Source organism: Canis lupus, chromosome 18, assembly GCF_011100685.1.
Source record: "Canis lupus familiaris isolate Mischka breed German Shepherd chromosome 18, alternate assembly UU_Cfam_GSD_1.0, whole genome shotgun sequence".
NCBI lineage: Eukaryota > Metazoa > Chordata > Mammalia > Carnivora > Canidae > Canis > Canis lupus.
Window position 1 is genome coordinate 5,486,023 of NC_049239.1, and position 24,938 is coordinate 5,510,960.

Sequence of the window (24,938 nt, forward strand, 5' to 3'; positions counted from 1 at the left end):
TCTCTCTTTCTCTAAAACAAACAAATCTTAAAAAAAAAAAAAAAATGAACCAATGACAGTTCATGAGAGAGAAAATTAACAAAATATATTCAACAAATTTAAAAAGGCAAAGTAAAATAATGGATATGATTGTAGAGGTCGTGACAAATTAAAAATATGTACATATGCACATGTGTGTACACATGTGTATATATACATTAAAAGTACTAGTATGAAAGTGGTATACTCAGAAATTGCTAGTAGCATTGAAATTAAGAACACTGTATTTTATTTACTGGAAGCTGGATGAAGAATGTGACCATCAAATTATTCTTTTTGTTTTTCAAACATAATGAGTGTGCTCTTGATAAATTTATTTTGATTAACCTAATCAAGCACATGTAAAGTCCATAAATTAAATATCCTGCAATCATTTTTCCTCTCAATAGTATGACTCATTCAACCCCAATTCAGAAGGAGTTCAGAGTGGTGAGCAATGGTGCAGTCATTGGGACTGTCAAGGAAAATTAGTACCTTGGAAGATTTATAAATGATAATTATGTTTTATTTAATATGTCTTTTAAAAAGTCTGAGAGAGCATTTTTGCATGAATTTAGAACTTTATATGCATAAAAAATACCAATATAGGTTAAAGTCTTAGTGCTTGAATTAAAGCAAATTGTAAAATTAGGAGTTAAAATTCCTTATTCCACAAAACTGATGACTGTGGAGCCATTGAAAAAATAAAAAGTAAGGAATCACATGAAGGTTTTTTGTTTTTGTTTATTGGTTTGTTTTTTGCCTTCATAGGAGCATTTTTAATACAGATTAAGCATGCAGTCACTGTACATTTTTAAAGGGTCTTAAGCATTGTGCAATGAGGGGGGTCTATTATGGGACTGATTTTTCTGTGTTATTTATATGTTTTATGTTATAGACACATTCTCAGCAGCATCTTCAGTCATTTGGAATATTTGAGTTTTAATTTTTCTGATTAAATACATTTATTAATTTTCTCATTTCTCTTAGCATTGTAAATGGTTAATTTGAAAAATACTATGGTTAGGGAGCAAGCAATAGAAACACAACTAAATCGAAAAAAAACCCTTTAGAATGTAACAACTCAATTTCAAACAATCTTCAAAATACTTCAAAATACAAGTATTTTGAAGCTAAAAGCTATGTCTTGATATTTTTGGTGTTATTTCAGTGTCTAGCATTGTGTTTAGCATGTAATTAGAGTTTAATAGATGTGTAAGGATTGCGTATGATGTTTTGGTTTATGTAGAGGACAAACCACATAAGATAATACCACTGCTGAGAAGATGTATGAATTCTTATGTGATTCGGTCAGTCTCTAACAACACAACCCAAACCCCCTGTGCGTTAATGCGGAAGGCACTTGGGCCGTCGTCCTTCATTACATACCATGACAACAACAATATTCATTTACTTGAAATTATATTTAATATCAAATTATGTTTAGGAAGTTTGATGAGCAGTCCTTGGCAACTGTGTACTTCTATTGTATCTGCATGTCTTGATAAAAAGGATATGGATTAAATGTATGTATATTGCTTCATCTCTGTGAGTTACTTAATTCTGATGGCTAAGGTCATTTCTGTTATGAAGATCATTTATAAAACATTCTAATTTAGATAATTTTGAAATAGCTGGATTAAGGAAAAGGGTAAAACCATTGGCTCAAATTTGGAAAATATATCGGTAAAGTCTTAAAACATTTTTCTTATGTTAAAATAAGTGTGTTTTCTGAAGCTATTTAACTGATGTTTTTCTATATCCTGTTGGCATTAGGTCCTCAAATAGTTTTTTCCTCAAAAGCAAACATTGCTGAACAATTAAAATTAATTTTTAAATGTAGGCAAATTACTGTATGAATTATGTTGATATCTTTACTTTTCAATTTATATAAGAAGATAAGTGAAAATTGAAATTGCTTATTTGCAGATTTTTTATCTTCTCTTTCCTTTACTTCTCTGTCTTCACTTTGAGTGTCTGAGTTGCCATTTCTGTAAAAATGTGAGCTGTATTTCTTTCTTTGATGAAGGATTCTTCTCTGTTGATGTTGGAGAGGGGCATCTATGACAATGTGCAGGAAGAGCGTAGGTGGAAAGAGAGATCCTTTATTTCACCAACTAGTGAGTGATTACTCAACTCTGAAAATACAACTTGCTTCCCTCTCCACTCAGTCGTCAGTACTTGTAGCTGTGGGACATGTTATATGAGCTTTTCTCACTCACTAGGGCACGCTAGTCCAGCACACTCTGATGCAGAACCATCCCACACTGTCCCCAGTTGTCCTCATTATTTCCTCCACTCCCCACACTGAACGTGCTGTTTAAGCTCTTTGAGAAATTTGCCATTGCTCGTCAACACCATCAGTGCCACAAAACCACATGTGTATATGGTCCCTGATGGAGAATTTGTGATCATTCCAACAAGATGTGGATTAATATCCACCTTTGCATTATGAATAAAGAATATGCTAATTAAAAATGAAAAAACACACACAGAAGGCATATTTAAACTCTATGAGTAAATAGTTGCAAGCCCCTGAGCAGCATTTATTCATGTCCTGGTGAATTAGTGCTAATAATACATCATTCTTATCCAGGCTTTAAAGGAGTTATCAAATGAATGTGATATTAGAAACTTCACTGGAAACATTTTGTTTTCCGCTAATTTATATTCTTCTCCATTCCATTTTGTCAAAACAGCTCATATTTCCAAGTATTTCTAACAGGCAAAATTGAGAAAGGCTAGAGAGGTTATTGGCATGAAAAATCTCCAGAGGAGATTAGCTTGTAGATTGAAACCGAACTAGTTTTGAATCTCAGCGGCATCACCTACTAGCTGGGTAAACTCACACATGGCAGTTTCAACTGCTTAGCTCCTTAATTAGGAAAATGATGATAACTTCATGAGACCACAATCAGAGGTAAAGAAATAATAAGTGCTCAAGAAATGTTTGCTCCTCCTGTGTGTACCAAGATGAGTCTTACTTGGATGAATGAGTTGCAATGAATGTGTTGTTTTGGGATACACCACGGCCTCAGCAGGTGGGAGGAACCATCACTTTACATGCTTGTTCTCAAGTCACTGTAGAAGGTGGAAACCCTGAAATCCTGCCCGGACTAGGGTCTGGAAGATTCTGTGGTGAATGGCATATCAGCCATGCCCCTTGGCAATTAGACCATGTGTATGTGGGCACCTGCACTTTTTTTCCCCTCTCAACTACAATAAGAGGCCTTATAACTAGAACAAAGGTGTAAATTTGCTGACTAAAGGAAAGAGAAAAGGAAATTTACGCAGCTGCTGCCAACATGCCAGGGCACAATAAAATAGGCAATTTATGTATTAGGTCAAAATGAAGCACATTTCTTTTAAAAAATGGATTTCTGGAAGAAATTGGCACTGTATCCATAAGAATTCTAATAAAAAGATATTCTTTTCAAAAAATTATAGGATAAAATCATCCTATTATTTGACCTTTCCCCTTAAATAGTGATTTAGTATGTGCAAACCTGAATAAAAATTGCATTAAAAGCTAGCTTAAATTTTCTCACACAGCTATTTTCATTTCGTAAAGCTGGCATCTGTAATAAAAGAGAAGTATGTCAAAGGGCCTGTCTGTTCCTAGAGCTGTAATGGACACTCCGTTCTTTATAAACTCGGCCTCCTTACAGACAAAAAAAAAAAAAAAAATTATTTGACTGTTGCTTCTTTTATTATTGGGGCATTTTCATTTTTAGATTTGTTCGGATGATAAGCCTCACTAATATTCACTTTTATAAAATAAAGACTCTGGAGTAAGACCACGGAGCCACATAGCAGGAGAGAAATTGTCATCTTCCTCGTTTCTTGTTCCTTTTGATTCCACCAGATACTCAAACAAGAAAAAGAAGAGAATTATACCCAATTGTACAGGCAGATGCCCTGAATTGATTGCTCCTTATGTTAAACCAATAAAACAGCGGTTCTCACATAGGAAATTAGCCTATCAGAAAATATTCACAGCCAAGAGAAAGTGAATACTTGAAGAGCTCTGGTAAAATTTAGATGGGATAAACTCTCCAGATAGTTGTCTGAACTCGCCACCTAGTTCTTTGAGTTCAAAACCCATATCCTCTCCTGATGCTTTTTCCTGGTAGACAAGAGCTCCGGGGGTCTTCCTCTCCCCATTGCTAACTCATGGTGGCACTTTAACAATCAACTTAACTTTCTTAGTCCTAAACTATCAAATTGAATAAAAACCTTGGGGAAAAAAAAGAATTTCTTAGAAAGAAGAGGACATGTAAGAATCATGGTGGAGACACCTTTTACCCAAATATTTAAATGAATTTGGATGAACCTTTAAGCTCCAAAAAGCCTACAATATGAAAAGTTCAAAATATTATTATGTCCTATGACATTGGGTACACTATATGGAGCAAAACGAACTTTACTTCTTACTAATGTTTAGGAAAACTCCAAGTCTGATGATGTTTTTGTATCTAGTATTTATCAATTCAGAGTTGGGGAAAAGAAACAGATCAAAGGCAATTTTTTTTTCCTCCGAAGCATATGATAGCCAGTGCATTTTCCCTGAAAAGATCACTGTGCATTCAAATAATAGCTCCACCTCTTGACTTAACAGATGTGGAGACAATGGAGCAAGGTCCTTTGCTTCAGAGAGTTTCGTAAAAAAGGCCTGTCCTCATTCTAAGTTGATCTGACTTGCATTGCTGTTTCTTCATATCTCTAGTATGTGTTCTCCGTGTGACTTAGGGTGAAGCATTCCATGTCCCTGAGTTACATTTTCCTGATTTGTACATTTACTCTACAGAACTGTTGAGGGATGAACTAAGACAATGCATGCAGATTATCTACTGCATGTTCCCTGACACAGAGTAGATGCCCATTGCATTTTGGTCATTTTGGAAGTTGATGTGAACCAGAGGGATGCCACACCGTTAAACGAGCCCAGTGCCTTCCAGCCTCATGACCCTGGGTGCAGGGAAGGAACAGCAGTGCAGATGGAACAGTTGAAAAAGGAAGGCACTAAAAGGGAGCTCAGTTCTTTCATCCGGCGGACAGATGAGCAGGGCAAAGCCGACTTTGCAGCCCAGGAAGTGCTGAGTGAAATGAGGCAGGAAGCTGCAGGACCCGCGGGGCTCTCCGTGGCAGTGGTTCTCAGGATGTGCTGTCCCTGCAGCCCAGCTCCACTGCATTGCGCAGAATGCCAAAGTCTCACTCCTGTGCTGTGAGTGTTTTTGTTTTATTTTTGTTTTATTTTTAAGCAATAGATGGAATTTTTTGTTTTTTGAAATAATTATAGTAAGGATAAAATATTGGAGGCTTTTTCTTTTCTTTTTTTCTTTTTTTCATATTTCTCCTTAGCCAAACTCTCTTTCGTCATGGTCAGCCCCGTGAGAAATGCTTGCATTTCCCAATCTCAGCGAAGGTGACGTGACACTGGAAATAGCATGAGTTCTAAGAAGAGCTGAAAAGTGGAAGCTAAGTTTCTGCAGTCCTTAGACTTCTAAGAAGACTTATTAGACTTTTCCATTTGCAAAATGGAGAAAATATCTTACCTATATTACAAAGGCTTGGGGAATTATACCTGAGAGAGCACTATGAAAATCTTTAAGCATAAAAACAAATGAAAGTCATTGTTATTAAATAGAAGTCAAAGGACATCACGAAATGGCATTCTGAGTCAGAGAGAAATCTAGGTTCTATTAGGCTGCTCTCCATCTGGGCACACTACCTGTACATTTTCTTCGCGTAATTTAGATAATAGTATCTCTTCTTTCTTCCTCACAGGGAATTTTTATGTAAGGGACAAAAGTATTAAGACTCTCAAGGCATTGTTTTAGACATCCAGAGTCAGAAAAGAATTGCTAAAGTTTTTTCGGTTGCCTTTAATGAGTTTACAATGTAATCAGTGTGTTCAACTCTGAGTATAATGGATTACAAGTCAATGGAGGCCTTGCTAAGGCTACTGGAGAGGCAAGGCCCATACACTGTGAAGTTCAGAGGAGAGTGAGATTACAACTGCCTGGTGGGAACACACAAAACAGAAGCAGATTATTCAAGGAAAAGAGTTGCTTAAATTCATGGTCACATTGCGTAGTTAACAGGTCACCCTGCCTGGCCTTGGGCATAAGGCGAAAGAAACCAAATAAAATAGGTGATCCAACATGATGTCTGTCATACTAATATGAAAAAAATAATAAAATAACACACAAACAGTTATGCTCAATTTAAAAAGGTAGAACAAATATGTATGTATGGGAACAAATGTAGAACAAATATGTATTTGGGATCTTAGAAATGAGAGGCAGCAGAAGAAATTCTTGCTCAGAGCTCCCAGCTGCAGTCTTGGCTTTTATTATTTCATGGAAGTAAAATGTTTCTATTGGTGAAGATAAGAATAAAGCATGATGAGTGGCCAAAGGTTGCTTTTTACAAAAAAAATAATAATAACTTTCTATAGAATAGAGTAGAACGTGTTTGATAATATTGTAATACTCAGAGTAGTGTACACCTGAATGGAAAGGACTATGATGTTTATTTGTTAAAAGAACACAGGACAAATGACAGCATTTCAGAGTCTTAGATTTCACTAGATCTGTGCGTTTACAAAGATAAAGGAGTACATATTTCTTCATTCAAGACCATAAACAGAAAGAAGAGAAAAACAATCAGTGATTTGATGATAAAATTGCTTTAGAATCTAATGTACAGGGAAAAAAAAAAGTGCTTTATAATTGTCCTGACAGAAATACATTGCATTTAATAGAAATATGCTAGGAAATGCATGTAACTAGAACAGATGAATGATTACTAGAAAAAAAAAGTACTATGTTACGGTGGCATATTGCATATCTGACGGCAGTTCAGAATTTTAGTAGCCTTAAAATACTCTTTACAGTATGCAGTTGGGTTTCTTTCTGATTATACTGCTAACGTAAATATTGTTTTAACTTGCACACGCTGGACATAGTATGATTGGAAATGTTGGATCAGAATGAAGCTAGCTGTTCCCTTCATATCTTTTTGGTAATGATGGGCTCAGGCATTTCCTATGAAGGGTTGATTATTTGTGGAAGGGACAGCATAGTACATGACCTGAGCAGATGTGAGCCAATCTGCAATGCCATGCTGAAAAGGAAACCATTATTTCACAAAATATCTTTTTTGAAGAAAGAATCATTTTGCTTCTTTTATTGCTCTTAGTATTTTTTAAACATTCAATATCAGACATATTTGTGTCAAGTTAACTGCATTTGGCTATTCAAGACCATGTAATCATTTCCTTCCTTCCTTCCTTCTTCCTTCCTTCCTCCCTTCCTCCCTTCTTTCTTTTCTTTTTTTTTCTTTTCTTCTTTCTTTCTTTCTTTCTTTCTTTCTTTCTTTCTTTCTTTCTTTCTTTCTTTCTTTCTTTCTTTCTTTTCTTTCTCTTTCTTTCTTTCCTTCCTTCCTTCCTTCCTTCCTTCCTTCCTTCCTTCCTTCCTTCCTTCCTTCCTTCCTTTCTTCTATTTTCCTTTCCTTTTTTTTGATTAAATGAATCCTTGTCAAAGAATTTCTCTTTACAAGATAATAAGAATATATATTTAATTTTGGAAAGTTCAGATGCTAGTGGTTCTGTGTAGATTGTATATATTTCCCTTGCATGAACTTTGTACTGAGAGCTGCACATGACCTATACTATCACTTTTGCATTGTTGAACCTTCTACCAAGCCTGAATGAAGGCACCCTGCAGAGACTCACCATTTACTGCAGGATCTTCAGCTATTAGCTTTCTGTGAGGAGATAATGTGCTAAATATATGGCTCACTTACCAAACAAGGACAATCAACAGCAGCACTAGGGTAACCTAACCAAAACCAAACCAAACCAAAACCAAAAACAGTAATGCTAGCCTGTCAAAAGGCCATCTTAGAATCCCCAAATGTTTATTCTACAGTGATGTTTTGAGAGCATGTGTTTTTGCCTCAATTTTTATCATTGGCAATATGGACCTGAACATGATTTAGCGAAAATATTCAAAAGATTGAATTTCCTTACCCTTACCCCTTCAAACTGTTTCAACCTATCTCCAATTAAAACAAAAAATACAAAAAAGAAAGAAATTCTTTGAGCCTCATCACATTTTTGTTTTCTTTCAAACAAAGGTATTTAATGCATAATTAGTAGCTAGAGGCTTACTGGATAAGATGTATGAAGAAGAAAATATAAAAATACAATTTAGCTCTCTCCTTTACATTGCCCTCAAGCTCTCAAAAATTTCTAACTCTTGATAGCATTCATTTTTCCTTTGATTTCAAGGGTAAACAATTGAGAAAAAAAAAATGCCTTAAATGCACCCGTTCCAGAACATATTCTCCAAAACAAAATGCCCTAGTGCACCCCGTCCCAGAACACATTCTCCCCACCCTTGAGAAGCCTGCTGCTCTGAGTCGGTTATACTCCTGTGGTTTTATGCTTATGCAGTAGTAAAACAGGGGATGTGTATTTTCAGTACGAATAGAGGAATAACCAAATGACTATAGTGAATGATCCTTAAAGAATTACTTGAGGGAAGAGTATTTGGATTTGTTCCTCTCAGTGTTCCCAACCATGGGATGGCAATGTTTGAAAACAGACAAAACAAGACCAACTTCCTGGGACTGAAATACTTTGTATGTGTTGTTATTTGCAGTGCATGCCAAGACATTCATGAGCACCAGAGCCAAGCTGGCGAGCTAATTAAATATATATATGTATGTGTTTAAAACAGCCTAATAAGGAGCATTGGAAATCTCAAGATGAGCGAATATCTTATAACTTCTTCCGCAGGTGCGAGGATAGCTACAAGCCATGGACTTTCTGTCCTGCTTCTTGTTTGTGGCTTTGTGAAGGGTGCTTTGCTTTAATCTAAAGTGCTGACTTTTTTCCAATATCACTTTCTCTTCTTAAAGCAAAGAGCAAATCGCCTGTAAAATCTACGGAGCGGACAGCAAAGTTGACCCTAAACTCCAAGCACCACTCTGCACCCACTGTTCTCTAATTACCTACCCAAGGAGCGCCTGCTTCCGGAAGCATAAACGAAGAAGCTATCACACGCTTTGTTCATAACATTTTCTTGGGCAAATCACTGATCTTTTATTTCAAGAAAATTAGTGTGAAGTGATAGGACATTTTCTAATAGCAAGATCTATTTTTTTTTTTTTCCTTTTCTTTCGGCTACTTAAAACATCTCACTGACTGCTCAGGGGTTGGCCTGAATGTCATCGGTATAGTAAATATCTACTACGGATACCACTGATTTCCTACTTAAAGACACATTATCTGCAGGAAGCAAACAGGAATCAAAAAGCTACAGAACATAAACTATCATCAAACAAAACCCCTCTTTTGGGGCAACAACAAAATCATCGACACTGCGAGTCAACAAGGAGAACGTTACTTTAAATAAGACATAATAAAAGAAAGATTTTTTTTTAATTTTCTCTTTTTTTTTTTCTTGGCTTTTTTTCTCCTTTTTCTTGATTCTAGTTCTTGTTCAATGGTGGCAAGTGCTGATTACGGCCAATCCCTGTCAATCCTGGGAGGTTTATATAAATACATTTTGAGTGTTCTATATTTCAATGTATTTTGATTCATTTTGCAATTCCTGTATATGCAAACTTGACAAATTCTGTAAATTGCTTATAGTATGTGTGATATAACTTCAAAGTAGATAGACTATGACCCTCATGCAAGCTGATTTTTATCATTAAATATATAAATATATACATATAGAGATCTATATGTTGGGCCACCAACCAACCTTTTTTTAGATAAAGCATTTGTTTTTCACTTATAATTCATATATTGTGTGAATTTTGTAATGCCTTGTTTCACTTCCACAGGTTTGACAGCTGCAGATGGTTATCTGTTGCCCTCTGCTTCCTTCTGGAAAATGCATATTCAAAATTGTATTGGTCTCTGATAAACGAATTAATTTTGTTGTGTGTATGCTGTGCTGAAATTTGCTATGTTCCTTTATATACGGTGTTTATTGAGGTTTGAGGGTCTCTTGACTCTGAAGAATGTACACTCTCTGGTTTTGACAGCTATCCCTATATTATTATCATCATTATTATTTTCAAAATGCAATGTTGCTTCTAGAAAATTTGCCTTGGAGGTGAATGTGAGAAGGTGAAGTGATCACCATGATTACCTAAATTCATGGAAAAACACTTCTTGTTGTGGCTAAAAATGCTGCTTCCTTCGACCTTTATGAATTCTTGTAGCTTTGTCACTCTGTTATTTGCTGCTAATTATATTTTAATGTCTCTTAATTAAAAATTAAAATTTGGTTGTTGGCTAAATATAATATGCAAAAGATGTCTGCAAATCCCCAACTAAAGAAGATAAAATGCGTTCAAGTTTTCACTGGTTAAATGAATTATAATTTTAAATATTTCATTCTTATTTTTGGCTTTATGATAATTCAAATTATTTTATTTGGAAATTTTTTCTACTCTGGCAAAGAATGATAGGCAGAACTATTAATGTGTTCCATATATACTATGGAATAGATACAGATTGAGATAGAAATGACCTAAGTTTTCCTTCCAGAGAGATTCTAACATTTTCTTTCGTAACAAAACCAGAAGATCATCTTTGTAGGACCACCAGCTCATAGGCTAAGGTCCTAAACTGAAGCTTGAAGGCAATGAATACCTCTGCTTTTCAAAGGTAAATGCATTGATTTTCTGCTATTCAATTACAAGCAATGTGCATATTTTCATAATATCTTAACATTATCTTTGAGAAATAATGTTTCAGGCTAAAACTTCTATTGACTTCTTTTTGTCCATTTGGTTTATTATTTCAGTCTAATGAGAAAAAATAAATAAAGGATTTAATTGCGCTATTTTATTAACCTAGAAATTTATTTTCTTTCAAAATTTAATACTAAAAATGAATAAATTAATAGTAAGATAAATATTAAGTCTATCTGACCTCTAAAGATCACATACATTCAAGCGTAAATTACCGTACTGATTCAGATTCAATCATGCAGGGAAATTCCACCATATAATTTACTTTCACCGAAAGTTTAGGTCATGAGATTGGTCAACTCTAAAGCAAGACAGATATGTATCTGTATCAATGATGTTTACCATGCTCGCTCGTAATAAAGGATATATGCTGGCTTGGGAAGAATTCTCACTAGATTCATTGTGTCAGTGTCCAAAATAATGAAGTCTTCTTTGTCAGTGGGCTACCAAGAGTCTGACTAACTGGCCTCTGTGAGAGAGAAGTATCTCCAAACTTGAAAAGCTAATGTGTAACCTTAAATATTGGACAGAAGCATAAAAAACTAAAGAATCTGTCTAGTGGTTTTTACCTTGTATCCTGTGCTCCCAGGACTACTGCTCATAGGTAACCATGACTCTAAAAACAAAGATTGAAAAATAAGTTATATAACTTTCTCAATCTTGATTTCTAAGGTTATGAAATGTTTTTCAGAAGAGGAAGTAATAAAAAGTTGAAATTTCTTACCTGAATTCAAATCAATGCTTTAGTTCTTTCTTAAAGACTTACAAATTGCTTACAAATAAAACAATGTAAATGAAAACACTTGAGGATGAAATGATAATAAAAATTATCTGAACCAGGAGCTCCTGATCTGAATTAGTAAACAAGCTTGGTGGAGTTTATGAACCTACTAAAATTATATGCATATTTTTGGATATGTGTACTTTTTAAACCTTTTATTTAAATTCCAGTTAGTTGACATACAGTGTTATATTAATTTCAGGTGTAGAATTTAGTGATTCAACACTTCCATACATCACCCAGTGTTCATAACAAGTGCCCTCCTTAATCCCCATCCCCTCCCCTCTGTTCACTATCAGTTTGCTCTCTGTAGTTAAGAGTATTTCTTGGTTTGCCTCTCTTTTTTTTCCCCTGACAATTTTGTTTTTAATATTTGTTTTGTTTCTTAAATTCCACATATTAGTAAAATCATATGGTATTTGTCTTTCTCTGACTGACTTATTTCACTTAGCATAATATTCTCTAGTTTTATCCATGTCATTGCAAATGGCAAGATTTCATTATTTTTTATGCCTGAGTAATATTTCATTATATACATATATTCTTTATTCATTCATCAGTCAATGAACATTGGGTTATTTCCTTAATTTGGCTATTGTAGATAATCCTGCTATAAACATAGAGGATGCATGCATCCCTTTGAATCTGTATTTTTGCATCCTTTGGGTGAATAGCCTGGTAGTGCAATTGCTGGGTCATAGGGTAGCTCTATTTTTAACTTTTTGAGGAACCTCCATAGCTCTCCACAGTGGCTGCACCATTTCACATCCCCACCAACAGTGCAGGAGGTTTCCCCTTTCTCCACATCCTCAGCAACACCTGTTGTTTCTTGTTTGTTGATTTTAGCCATTCTGACAGGTATGAAGTGTGATATATGTGTATTCGTTTTATGTAGATGATACCGTCCATTCATTGATTCTAAAAGTGATTGGATTGTGATTTGCTGGCCCAAAAGAAGAATGCTTAGATGTTTTTGAGCACCTAAAAGGACCTGATTATTATTCTGAACTAATTTACCTTAGAGTTCTTAGAAGCAAGACATCTTTAAGGAAATAGTGTGCATGTATGTGTGTGTGTGTATATGTATTTGTGTACATATATATACATATATACATAAAAGAAGCATGTTTCTAAATCCAGAAAAAATTTTCTTTAAATTTCTTATATACTGCATGGAATAACAGATATGAGATGATGTTTGTTGAATTCTTAGAGCCAAAGCTAAGAACTTAAAATACAAATTTTGTGAGATATATATATCAAATAAGCAGTCTTAGTTTTGATCTTATATAAAAGACAAAATGTCTAAATATCACTTAGTAGTACTTCCTATAAGAAGGAAATAATTGCAAAAAGTAATTGTAATCTAAGATAATATATAAACTGTGATGATTGTGTCTTAGAATTAAAACTCTGAAGCTACAAAGTACACGTGCAAGTAATTTCAAACATGAGGTCCAAATAATTTTAATTTTAGAGTTTGGTTTTTTAATTTAAGGAATCTCTACACTCCACGTGGGACTCAAACTCATGACCCTGGGGTTGAGTCACATGTTCTGACTGAGACAGCCAGATGCCCCCAAAATAATTTTACTTTTAGAACTGCTGATCAATTAGGGGAGCAGTCCATCATTCAGAAAGTGTTATAAACGTCATCCTTCCTGTGATGGAATAGTTTGTAAAGTCCTTTCCACTACCTAGGGAAAGACAGATAGGAAACATCCAAACACAAGGGTATATAAAATGATAAATTCTATGAGGAAAATCCAGTAGGATGATATAAAGGAATGTGACTGGAAGTGATGGGGAAGCTGTTCAGAGAAGCCAACACTTAAGCTTGAATGACAAGAAGCTTGTCAGGGAGGATCTCAGAGAAGTTTCCAGGGAGAGGAAACAACTTGCACCAAACTCCCAGTGGGAAGTTCATCTAGGCTGGATTATGCACTAGAAAGAAGCAAAAGTACTGTAAGTGAGGGGAGAGTGGCAGGATATGAGATCAGGTGAAGGAGAGCCAGAGAAATGAAGCAAGATAGAGGAATAGAACGGTTTGTGAAAATTCCAATGTGAGCTATTCTGAGATCCAGACACAAGCTCTCCAGACCTGACTTTTTATCATGTTTAGTTTCGCGTGTAAGCAAGACTCCTTTGGGAACAAAACTGAATCTCTAAAATAGTTAAGTGATACTTTTGTATCAGAGCTCAGGGATTTATTAGGCATGAAGAAATTTAACAACCTTTTAATGCTAATTTACAAGTGATAATTTTGAGGAGGAAAAGGAAAGCAATGAGAGAAAATTGGTACTGCTTTTAGTGTAGTACTGAAATAGTTATAAGTATAATTTGAAATAAAAACATGAGTATAAAATTGAAAGTACAGATAGGTTGAAATAAGAGACGCCTAGGCACTTGGTAAAATGTTGTAATTAAAAAGGTAAAGAGAAGGGGAAATCTCTACCTGTACAGAGAAAAAATGGTGATCCAAAAAAAAAAAAAAAAAAAAAAGATCACAGAGTCCACCACAATACAAATCCCAGAAGACAATGGATTAAAAAGTACAGTGGGAAAAATATTGTGACAAAATAATTTTATACTTAGTTAAGTTATACTTTGATTGTTTAAGAAATAAACAAAATCATTCTGAGGTAAGCAAGGCTCATAGAAAAATTGCATATTATCTATTCTTCTTGAGGCTATGCTTACTTCCTATATGTTCCAACTAAGATAAGAATCAAATATGATATTAAAAATAAATAGGCATAATATAAACTGTCTACCACATAAGCTCTGAAATTGCGTTAAATCTAAAGAGGCATTGAAAATTTTATTGTATTTTACTGTATATAAAAAGAAACAAATTTTACAAAATAGGACTTATCCTTATTGTGTGCATGCAGTGAAATGCACTCTAATATTTTCTATTTTAGTTCTGTTTCTTTTTTGCTAACACTTGTCACAGAACATTAAATTGATTTTATAATCCAACATCTGAAAAAAAAATCCACAGGTGCATTTTATTCCAAAATTTAATATAAATAGTAAACTTAAGTAAATGGTAGTATATAATATAAAACAGTAATTTAATTGAGTTGTAAACTCTTATTATATTTTTAAAAACCAGGAAGATAGAGATGACCCAAGTTAAAAAAAAAAATGTATTCTTTCTCCTGTACTAAAGTGGCATGACTCCTATTGGGGGTAAGGGAGTAATAGAGCTATTGTACATGTCTATGGTCTTTATGTTCCATTTCAAGTTTGTCTCTTTTTCTTTTTTCTGGCTTATTATCATCAGAGAAACCCCTTCCTGTGTTTGAGATATCTTTAACCCTTAGTTATAACTGATCAGGTCCTCCAGAAGACATTTCCTTCTTCAAAGCTTTGAGAACTTTGGAGAGATAGCAGACCAGGATATTTGCAGTCTACTTCCATGACTGGCCCTAGATACCAGAGAAGGGTAGAAGAAATAACAGTCGTGGTATTTAATCACTAGAGGAAAGGCATACATAGTGACAGGTAATAAGAAGCAATCTCAGGGAGCACTTGGGTGGCTCAGTTGGTTAAGCCTCCAACTCTTGATTTTGGCTCAGCATCATGAGATGGAGCCCGAAGTCAGGCTCTGTACTGGGCATGGAGCCTGCTTGGGATTCTCTTTCTCCCTCTCCCTCTACCCCTCCTCCCTCTTCTTCTCTAAAAAAAAAAAAAAACAAAAAAAACACTAAAGAAACCAACCAACCAACCCAGCAACATCAGAAAGGTAATCAGAATGTCTGACCTAAGTTTTGAAATTGATTGTAGAATCAGAGGAAATAGAAGAGCAACCTTCTTGAAGAAACGCCTGGTTTGTATGATTCACCTTTCCTTGGAAACAGAGTTTCAAACCACCATACTAAAGTTGCATTCCTCATCCAAACTCCTCATCAGAGTTAGATTCATTAAAAGGATCACTGATCCCAAGAATAATATTTTATGTGAATCTTGGGAATATTACCCTTAGCATCTCCCAAAGGGACTAAGGTGCTTGGAGAATACGTGTGCAATGAAGAAAGAGATCATTCAGACCTGGTGTGTTACTGGGCAATGACTCAGAATTAATACTATATCCTGAGGTCCCTGGCATATCTAGTGGAAGATGTAAGGGGCAGGCAATTCATAGAATATTTCCCCTTAATCTCTTTTTGGCCATGGGGACCACTATACCCACCTACATTTCCCCCAGCTCCTAAAAACATGGTTGAAATGTCTAATTTGAGTAATAGAAGAAAAACTCTACATTGTTTCTCTGTCAAATTAGCTAATGGCCATGTTTCTGAAGGACCCTGGAATTTCTTGTTTACCAAAACATTTCAATAAGAAACTTCAATGACAGAAATAAGTGACGCTATTAAAGTCATGGATAAAGCATTTACCTTTCCTTGGTAGTACAAAAGACTGCTGAGTCTTGAGTCTAGGTTAGCACAGGCATAATTGGGTGCTGAGTGCAATTGTAGCTGATGGTTCAAATAAAGGTACTTACAGAGCAAATTAGCAGAGCTCTTGGCTCCTGTCCTACAGTTAATAATTTGGGTTTTTTTTTTTTGCTTCATTGCAGAAAAATTATTTTAATAAATAAAAGGACTGTTTTGTTTTACCTAGCAGAGATGAAAGTACTCCTTTACCATCTTGTCTCAAAGTTACATTGATTTGCCAGGTCTGAGTGTCAATCTAGTTTTCTTCACCAGCCCCTCAGACATCCTATTAATCTTTCACATTGACGGCATCATGTTGATAAGATCTGGAGATTGGGAAAAAATAGTGCCATGGAGCCCTCAAAAATATACATACACTCTACAGGATGAAAGATAAACTCTAAAAAGATACAGGACTACAATAGCGTCAAGTATACCATTAAACATTTAAGGAAATATGATACCAGCTTTTCGCAAAATACTCCAGTGAATAGAAAAATAGAGCATGTTCTCCAGCTCTTTCTATGAGATTCACATTGTCTGGCTAAAAAAAACTTCACAGTAACAGTAGGAGAAAAGGCACTTACAGGTAATCTAACTCATGAATATAGGTGCAAGAATTAGCCACAAAATAACCAAATAATTCAATCAACATAATAATCACATAGAATAAACATGGTTTGTTTCAGGAATGCACAGTTGGAAAAAACAAAGATATAATTCTCAACAGTCATATAGTTTCCAGAAGGAGACACTAAGTATAATTGACTTATTTGGGAGTTTCAAGAACCATGAGCCAAAATGAAGGAAAGAAGACAGAGAGGACAGAGTGTGTTGTCAAGCCAACTATCACTGCAAACAATTGGAGTTTAATCCTATGGGGAAATTATGCACCTGGTATAAAACACACCTCAGTGTTATCTCCATCCAAAGGAGAACCTGGAGTATTTCACTATAACATTAACAGAATAAAAAAAGTATGTACAGATCTCAGTAGATGAAAAAAAAAGGTATCTGATGAAATTCAATATCCGTTCATGATTAAAAATTCTAGAAAACTTGAAAAGTCTTTCCTCATCAATGGGCATTTTCAAAACTGTTGTAGCAAATACCATAATCAGTTAAGACACATTGAATATTTTTCCTTTATACTCAAAATATGAGGAGTAAGACAATGCAGCTCACTATCCCATATTTATGTATTATATGTGCTTAGAAGCATTTTAATGATCCATATTTGGGAGGAACACCAATAATCATTAACAGTAAAATATACAAATATATACTATGTTCATAAAATAATAAAATAATACATAAAATAATACACCAGATAGCAAAGAAAACAACTAGGGCTATTTATAACATTATGGATGAATTTTAAAGCTATAATTGACGATTGATTAAAAACATAAGGGATATTGTTTTATAAAATTCAAGAATAAGTGAAATTTAATCAGTGTCTGAAGCATGCCAGAAAATTTCTTCTAAAATGAAGAAATATGTCACACCTTATTGTCCCTAATACTAAAGAGCCCTATGTTACATGGGCCTGTTTGGATTTTGGAAACACACACACTATATATAGTCCATTGTGTTGCTCTGATTTATTAAATGACCTGAAAGTTTGCCAGGTTTGAGTGCCAACAGAGGAAAGGAAGGCTTTTTATCTGGTCCAGGCCATGATGGAAATCGCGCTGCCCATTGACTCTCACAGCTCTACAGGTCCAATTGTGTTGATAGTGTCTTGTTAATATATATGGGGTCTGCTAAAAATCTTGCTAGGAGAATCACTGTGAAAATCACTTGATTTTTTTGTAGTAAAGCCATGCCTACTGTGGCAGTTTATTCATCCACTTTTAAGAAACCTTTTGCCACTGTCCCCTGGCAGAAATTAAATAAAGATGGGATACCAGGCAATTATGCAACCTGTTGAGACTTAGTGTTATCTATTAAGTCCAGCATACTACTACATTCCTCCATCATGTAGAAGTAAGAAAGTATCTGAGGACATCCTGAAGGTACAATAATTACATAAAAATGTCACATTCTCTGTTCCCATATTCCCACCATAAACATCAATCCTCAATCAACCCACATTATAGTGTTGTGAAGAATTAGTTCTCCATAAAGAAAAGTTTAAATTCAATTTACAAATGATTTTGCAACCAGAAATTCCCCTTTTAAAAGATATCTAGAGGGCATACAAAACTTGACTTGAAATATTCAACAGCAGATCCTTGACAATCAAAATTGCATATATACATGTTTGTATAAGTTTAATATGTACATTAGATAGCATGATAAAGACAGCATTCCAAATCACTGGGAAAAGAATGATTCTATCAGCAAATGTAGAATAATTGATTAATTATTTCGGGGAAAAAAATCAAGCAAAATAAAGTTAGGAAAGAGTAAATTAAATGGCAGTATAAGACTTAAACTAAATTATTTAGGCAAAAAAATCAAAATCGGAAGAACTAAGAGAAAAAGCACTTCATCATATATGATACACCTAAATCAATATCCTTCCATATTTTTACAAACTTAGTAAGCAAAAGAACTTCAATTTTAGTAAGAAAAAGAGAAAGCAATAACAAGATCAATGTTTTGTAAACATAAGTCTGAATTTCAGAAAAATTGATGTTTTAAATGTTTTATTATAAAATATTAAAAACTGTATAAATTATATTCTCAAGAAGCTAAAAATCATCTTTTAAATGAACCACAGGATAAGAAGAAATAATAAAGAGAAACATAAAAATAATGAATGATATAATAGAAAAATCTTATAGAGCAGATATAAAGGAAAGTTGTTTGAACAAATGATAAAATAGGCAAAATTCTGGGTGATAAAGTCAAGAAAAAAAGAAAGAAAAAAAGGAAGAAAATAAAATGTTAAGACAAAACAGAAGACAAACACTAAAAGTTACAAAAGAAGATAAAATATATGTCTGATTATCTATAGTAAGTAAAGTGGCACAAAAAGCTCAGGATGACAAGTGGCAATCTCAGCTTCCAATTCTATGGAGCCACAGGAGGATGCCTCTATGGAAGCATACCTCCTTTGAGAACCAGAATCTCCAAAAAAGCAAAATTTGAAAGGGACAGAAATCAAAACTTACGTGAGTGGGTAATTATGTACCATAGTGTGAGGAGTCACTCCTACTTCCAGTCTTGTTTTCTGGACTCTTGTATGCTGACTTTGGAAAAATCAGCACCACATATCAGATGCTGATTCAAACCATACAATATCTTTCTGGATATTGGTACCAACTGGAGCTTAACTAAGTCTCAGTGGACCATGTCTTTGTTTTATCAGACCAGCTGCTTCTGGGTGATGGAATATGTGGTAACGCCAATGGATTCGACGAACATACATCCTTTGGCACACTTCTGAGTGAATGATTCCTTGCTCAGAGGTAATGGTATGATGGTGCTGGCAAAAGCATTACTTAAAGGAAGGAAATTCATATACAGAATTCTTGTATGTTCCTGATGTAACAAATAGGCATCCCTTTCATGATGAAAAGAATCCAGTGTAATCAAACTACTACCTACCAGGTCTTCCTGAGAGTGGTGCCATGTCCGGAGCTCAGCATTGGTTTTTACCAGAAGCAAGATGGATTCTCAGCAGTGCAGCAGCACTAAGCAGCCTTTGTGTTGGGAAGCCTCAGTCATGGAGCCCAAGCAAATGTATTTGATATAACATGATATAGGATAACGTAAAATTGTAATGTGGCTAACAAGGTAATGATCACCTCTATAGATGATAAATGATATTTAATAAAGTTCAAAATTCTTTTTTAAAACTTTTTGTAGGGGTTCCTGAGTGGCTTAGTCAAGTAAGCATCTGCCTTTAGCTCAGGTCATGATCTTGGGGTCCTGGGATGAAGCCCCACAGCAGGCTCCCTGTTCAGCAGGGAATCTGCTTCTCCCTCTCCCTATGCCTCTCCCTGCTGTTCATGCTCTCTTTCGGTTGTTCTCTCTTTCAAATAAATAAAATGTTAAAAAAAAAAAAAAACTCTTTGTAAATTTGAATTTGAAGTTTGAAGTTTGTTCAATAAAATGAACAAAATCTATCTTATACTACAACAAAACAAACTGTTAGAATGTAAACACTATAAACACTTTTATCAAGCTAAGAAACACAACCAGGATCCCTGTTATTGTTATTTGATATTTGTTATTTGACAACAGTGATTTGATAATCAAGCCGGTGTGAAATACAAAAATAAGAAACAAAAACTAAAAGGAATATAATCATCATAGTTTGGAGATAAATAATTATCTACTGAAAAGCACAAGATTGGTAAACTAGCATATATTAAGGCTAGTAATTGACTAAAATGTGATTAAAGATAAATACTAATACAAAAATACAAAAAAACAGCATTTTCCTCATGTCAGTTAGAAAAGCATAATGAAAAAAGAAATGCATTCACATTGACAACACACACAGATTAAATAAGAATAGCAATATGATGAAAGAGGTCAGATCTAAGTGAAGAAAACAAAAAATATTGAGGGCACAAAAGAAAACTAATCATTGGAAACCATATCATATCCCAGAAATAGTATTTTTAAAGATGATAATCCTTCCTGAAGCCACACATTTCCAAATATATCTTAGCTAGGATTTTTTTTTTTTTTTGGAATTTTGCCAAATTACTTTAAACTTGATCTTGAAAAAGAAATGAGGGAAAATAGCCAGAGAAAAATTTTTTGAGTAATGAATGTAGAGTTAACCTTCCAGATAATGAAAGTATGATAATTAAAATAATGTGGCTTGGGCCCAAGTATTGACAAGAAGATAAATGAAATACAATGAACGTTCTAGAAATACTCAAGTGTATATAACAAAAATAATACATGACAAGGTGATATGAACAAGCAACTGGGAAATCAGCATTATTCAATCAGTAATTATGATTTGATGAATAGGTGGTTGCAGAGTCACTGTTCACCATGAATTCATGAATATTCTGGGTGGATTTGACAATTAAATGGAAAAGAAGACAGAAGAAAAAAATTTGTGAAAAAACTCATATGCATAAATCAGAAATTAGCAATTATAAAGGAAATTAACAGATAAAATGTGAAGAAATACAAATTTTCTGTAAGAAAGATAATTTTTGAAAGGTAAAGGTACATCTTGGATAGGCAAAAAAGAAACAGATAAGTAGATTATATTCTTAATATTTAAGAACATCATAAATATGAAAGGAAGACATTAACTCTCTAGTTGGAAAGTTGGCTACAGATAGTTATTAGACTTAGACAAAAGAATATATTTTATATATATTTATGTGTGTGTGTATATATATACATATATATAATGTAGAGGAAATTGAAAGTATAAGAGAACAATTTTTAAAAGATTTTATTTATTTATTTATTTGACAGAGAGAGAGCATGAGCAGGGGGAGTGGTAGACAGAGGGAAGAGGAGCAGGGAGCCTGGTGTGGGACTCGATCCCAGCATCCCGGGATCATGATCTGGGTTGAAGGCACTTAACTAACTGAGCCACCCAGGTACCTAAGAACATTTTTTTTTATAAAGCCATGCAAATATATTTGAAAATATAAACATGGAAGGAATAATGACATTATATACTCTTCATTAACTCGATACCCTGTAAACATATATATTTCCTGGGTGATCTTTGGCATTTGGTAATATAGAGCAAATGTCTGAAGCCAGATCAAATTTTATTCCTAGGATGGTCAACTGCTTTTTTCCTCCAGAAATTTTTAAGACTTTTTTTTAAACCTTACCATTAAATTTGTTTTGAAGATACTTCTTTTCTCACACAAATTATCTGTTCAACCTTAGCTCAAATATCTCTGTCATTTTTGTTGATAGAATACCTAATGGAAATGTTGGAATCTTTTGTTCAGAATAACTGTTTTTAGCTTAAACTCTGAGCTCATGACAGATCCCAAAGTATGCAAGAAACTATACATATCCATCCTGCCTAACTATGAAGTACCTGTCTGACAATGAACATTTGATGGGCAGTCCCCCCGACCTGTTCTTACACAGAATTCCAAAGTGATTTGCCCCAGGTCCTGACACATAGCAGGTGAATAATAAACATACCCTTTTATTGTTACTTTTGATGACAAGGTCACTACAGAACAGCCCAGATCTCCATTTCTGTGTAATCAACATGAGGCTCATTTTCTGAGACAGCAGTTAATCCACAGATAGGGAACCACAACGCAGTGATGACTCAAGTCAACATAATACTGAAAAAGAACAAAGTTGAAGGACTGACACTGCCTAAGTTCAAGACTTATTATAAAGCTACAGTAATCAAAATAGTGTGCTGTTGGCAAAATAGACAAATAGGTCAATGGAGCAGAACTGAGAGCCCTGGAATAGAATTTGTGTGGACAAATATAGTCAATGGTTTTTCATAGGAGAGCAAAGGCTATTCAGTGAAGAAAAGATAGTCTTTTCAATATATGGTATTGAAAACTGGGTGTCCATTGGAAAAACAATAGATGTAAGTGCTAATATTATACCTTTCCCAAAAATAACTCAAAATACATCTTAACATAAAACCTAAATGTAAAACATAAAACTCCTAGAAGAAAAAAAAAAAAAGAAAATCTAACATGATGATAGATTTGGCAATGACTTTTAGATACAATACTAGGTACATACTCCTTGAAAGAAAAAATTGATAGAGTTTACTAAAACTTAAAACTTCTGTGAAAAACAGTTACAAAAGAATATAAATACCACAAAACAGAAGAAAATATTTGTAAAATACATATCTGACAACGAACTTCTATCCAAAATATAAGAAGAATTATTGAATTTTAATAATTAAAAAAGTCTTAAATATGGGCAAAAGATCTGCAGGGACGCCACCTCACCAAAGGAAAATAGACTAATGGCAACTAAGTATGTGAAAAGATGCTCAATATCATAAGTCTTAGGGAAATTCTGAATTGAGACAATGAAATACTACTACACATCTATCAGAATAGCTAAAATTCAAAACACCACTGAATGCTAGTGAGGGTATGGAGCAACAGATACTCTCAGTCATTGCTGGTGGGAATTCAAAGTTGTACACACATTTTGAAGGACAGTTTGGCAGTTTCTTAATAGCTAAATATAATGCTACCCTATGGTTCGGCAATTAAACTCCTAAGTATTTTGCTGAATGAATTGAAAACTTCTGTCCAATCCAAAACTTGCACATAAATGTTCATAACAGCTTTACCCATCATCACCAAAAACAGGGGTGGCCTAGATGTCCTTCAAAAAGTACATGGATAAATAACTGTAGTGCATCTGTGCAATGGAATATAATTCAATGATGAAAAGAAATTAGTAATCAAGCCATGAAAGGCTTAGAGGGACTTTAAATATGTATATATAATATATACATATATAAATATGTGTATATATATATATATATATATATATATATATATATATATATCTAAGTAAAAGAAAAAACTACACACTATATGATCCCAACCATATGACATTCTGGAAAGGCAAAACTATGGAGAAAGTAAGAGATCAGTGGTTGTCAGAGACTTATGGGGAGGAAGGAAAGATGGAAAGGTAGAGAGCAGGGGAATTTTAGTGGCAGAGAAACTAAGTGTACGATACTATAATGGTGGTTAAATGACATTGTGCGTTTGTCAAAACCCATAAAACTACAGAAGAGTTGTTGCTAATGTAAACTATGCACTTTATTTAATAATAATGTACCTATATGAGTTCACCAGTTGTTATAAATATTACACTAATGAGAGATTTTAACAATAAGGAAAACAGTTGGGGGCAAGAGAAAGTATAATCTAGCTCTCTGTACTGTGCTCAATTTCCTGAAAACCTAAAATTGTTCTAAAACATAAAATGTATTAATTAAAAAAATAGGTGACTAAGGTGTTTTAAAATATGCCAACACAACTTACTGTCTTTCAAAAAAAAAAGAAAAAAAAAATAAAGATACTCTAAGTACAAACTGAGTCAGCTTGATTAAGGTCAAAGATTTTGATAGGATTGTAATAATCACTCTACTAGTATTTGTACTTCTTTAAAATGACATGCCATTGTTACTAATTAAGGTATGAGGTCAGTATCTTCAATTAAAAATCAAACCAAGCCATAATTAAATCATACACCAAGATGCAAAACATATATTAAAATTTTAAACTACTAGAAATTGTATGATGATGAAAATTATTCAGAGAAAACTATAATATAAGCAGTGAGCCCTTAAAGCACAACATCGTATGTATGTCTACATCACGCTTAGTTAGGAATTCCTTTGCTGTAAGATTTCATTCTGCCTGCATCACAAATTCAAAGGTTTGAAAATGCGAATCATAGATCTTTGGGTAGATGTTAACAGTACATTCCATAACACCCCCCCCCCCGCCCCCCATGAATTGTGTCTCTGTATTCCTAACATAGAGTAGACTCTTACTTGGAGTAGAAAGGCAATGCTTGCATGTAAATAAAAAGAAAAGAAAGGAGAGAAGAAAGAGAGCCAAAGAAAAGGATGAAGATGCATTGATTAGGCATTGAAATGCCTGAGCTCATCGTCAAAGCTTGATGGAGCTCTGAGTATTCTAACATCTAACCAGCCTTTTCATGGATTCAAACTTTGGGGAAATCATAAAGATAGTCAAATTCTCCTGTGTTCGATTTATATTTCAAATTTCTGAGAGTATACAGAAAGTGTTAGACGCACCATTGGTTGCCTTGAAACTGAGCTCATTTCCACCTCTGCCTTATGCAGATTTTTTTTAAAGCATCTGTTTTGTGTGAGTATTGTTTTCATGACAGTTATGGAAGAGGCGAATGTGTCTAAAATAGTTTGTATACTAAGACAGAAATGCCTTACTTTTTTATGATAGCCTCATTTCATTTTTAAGTTGGCAGCA

General features: G+C 34.2%; 1 protein-coding gene across 7 annotated transcripts in view; it reads left to right on the forward strand.

The window, feature by feature from the left end:
• The window catches only part of VSTM2A (V-set and transmembrane domain containing 2A), a 191,562-nt gene that overhangs the window by 16,651 nt on the left and 149,973 nt on the right, over positions 1–24,938 (forward strand). Inside the window, exon 5 of one of the 7 annotated variants that reach the window (XM_038562616.1) lies at positions 8,825–11,179. The exons of 2 other annotated variants lie outside the window; for them this stretch is intronic. In XM_038562616.1, the coding sequence (XP_038418544.1) occupies positions 8,825–8,901 (77 nt within the window). In that variant the 3' untranslated portion in view covers positions 8,902–11,179. 4 more of the 7 variants (XM_038562615.1, XM_038562618.1, XM_038562621.1 and 1 more) reach the window with 4 other exon arrangements.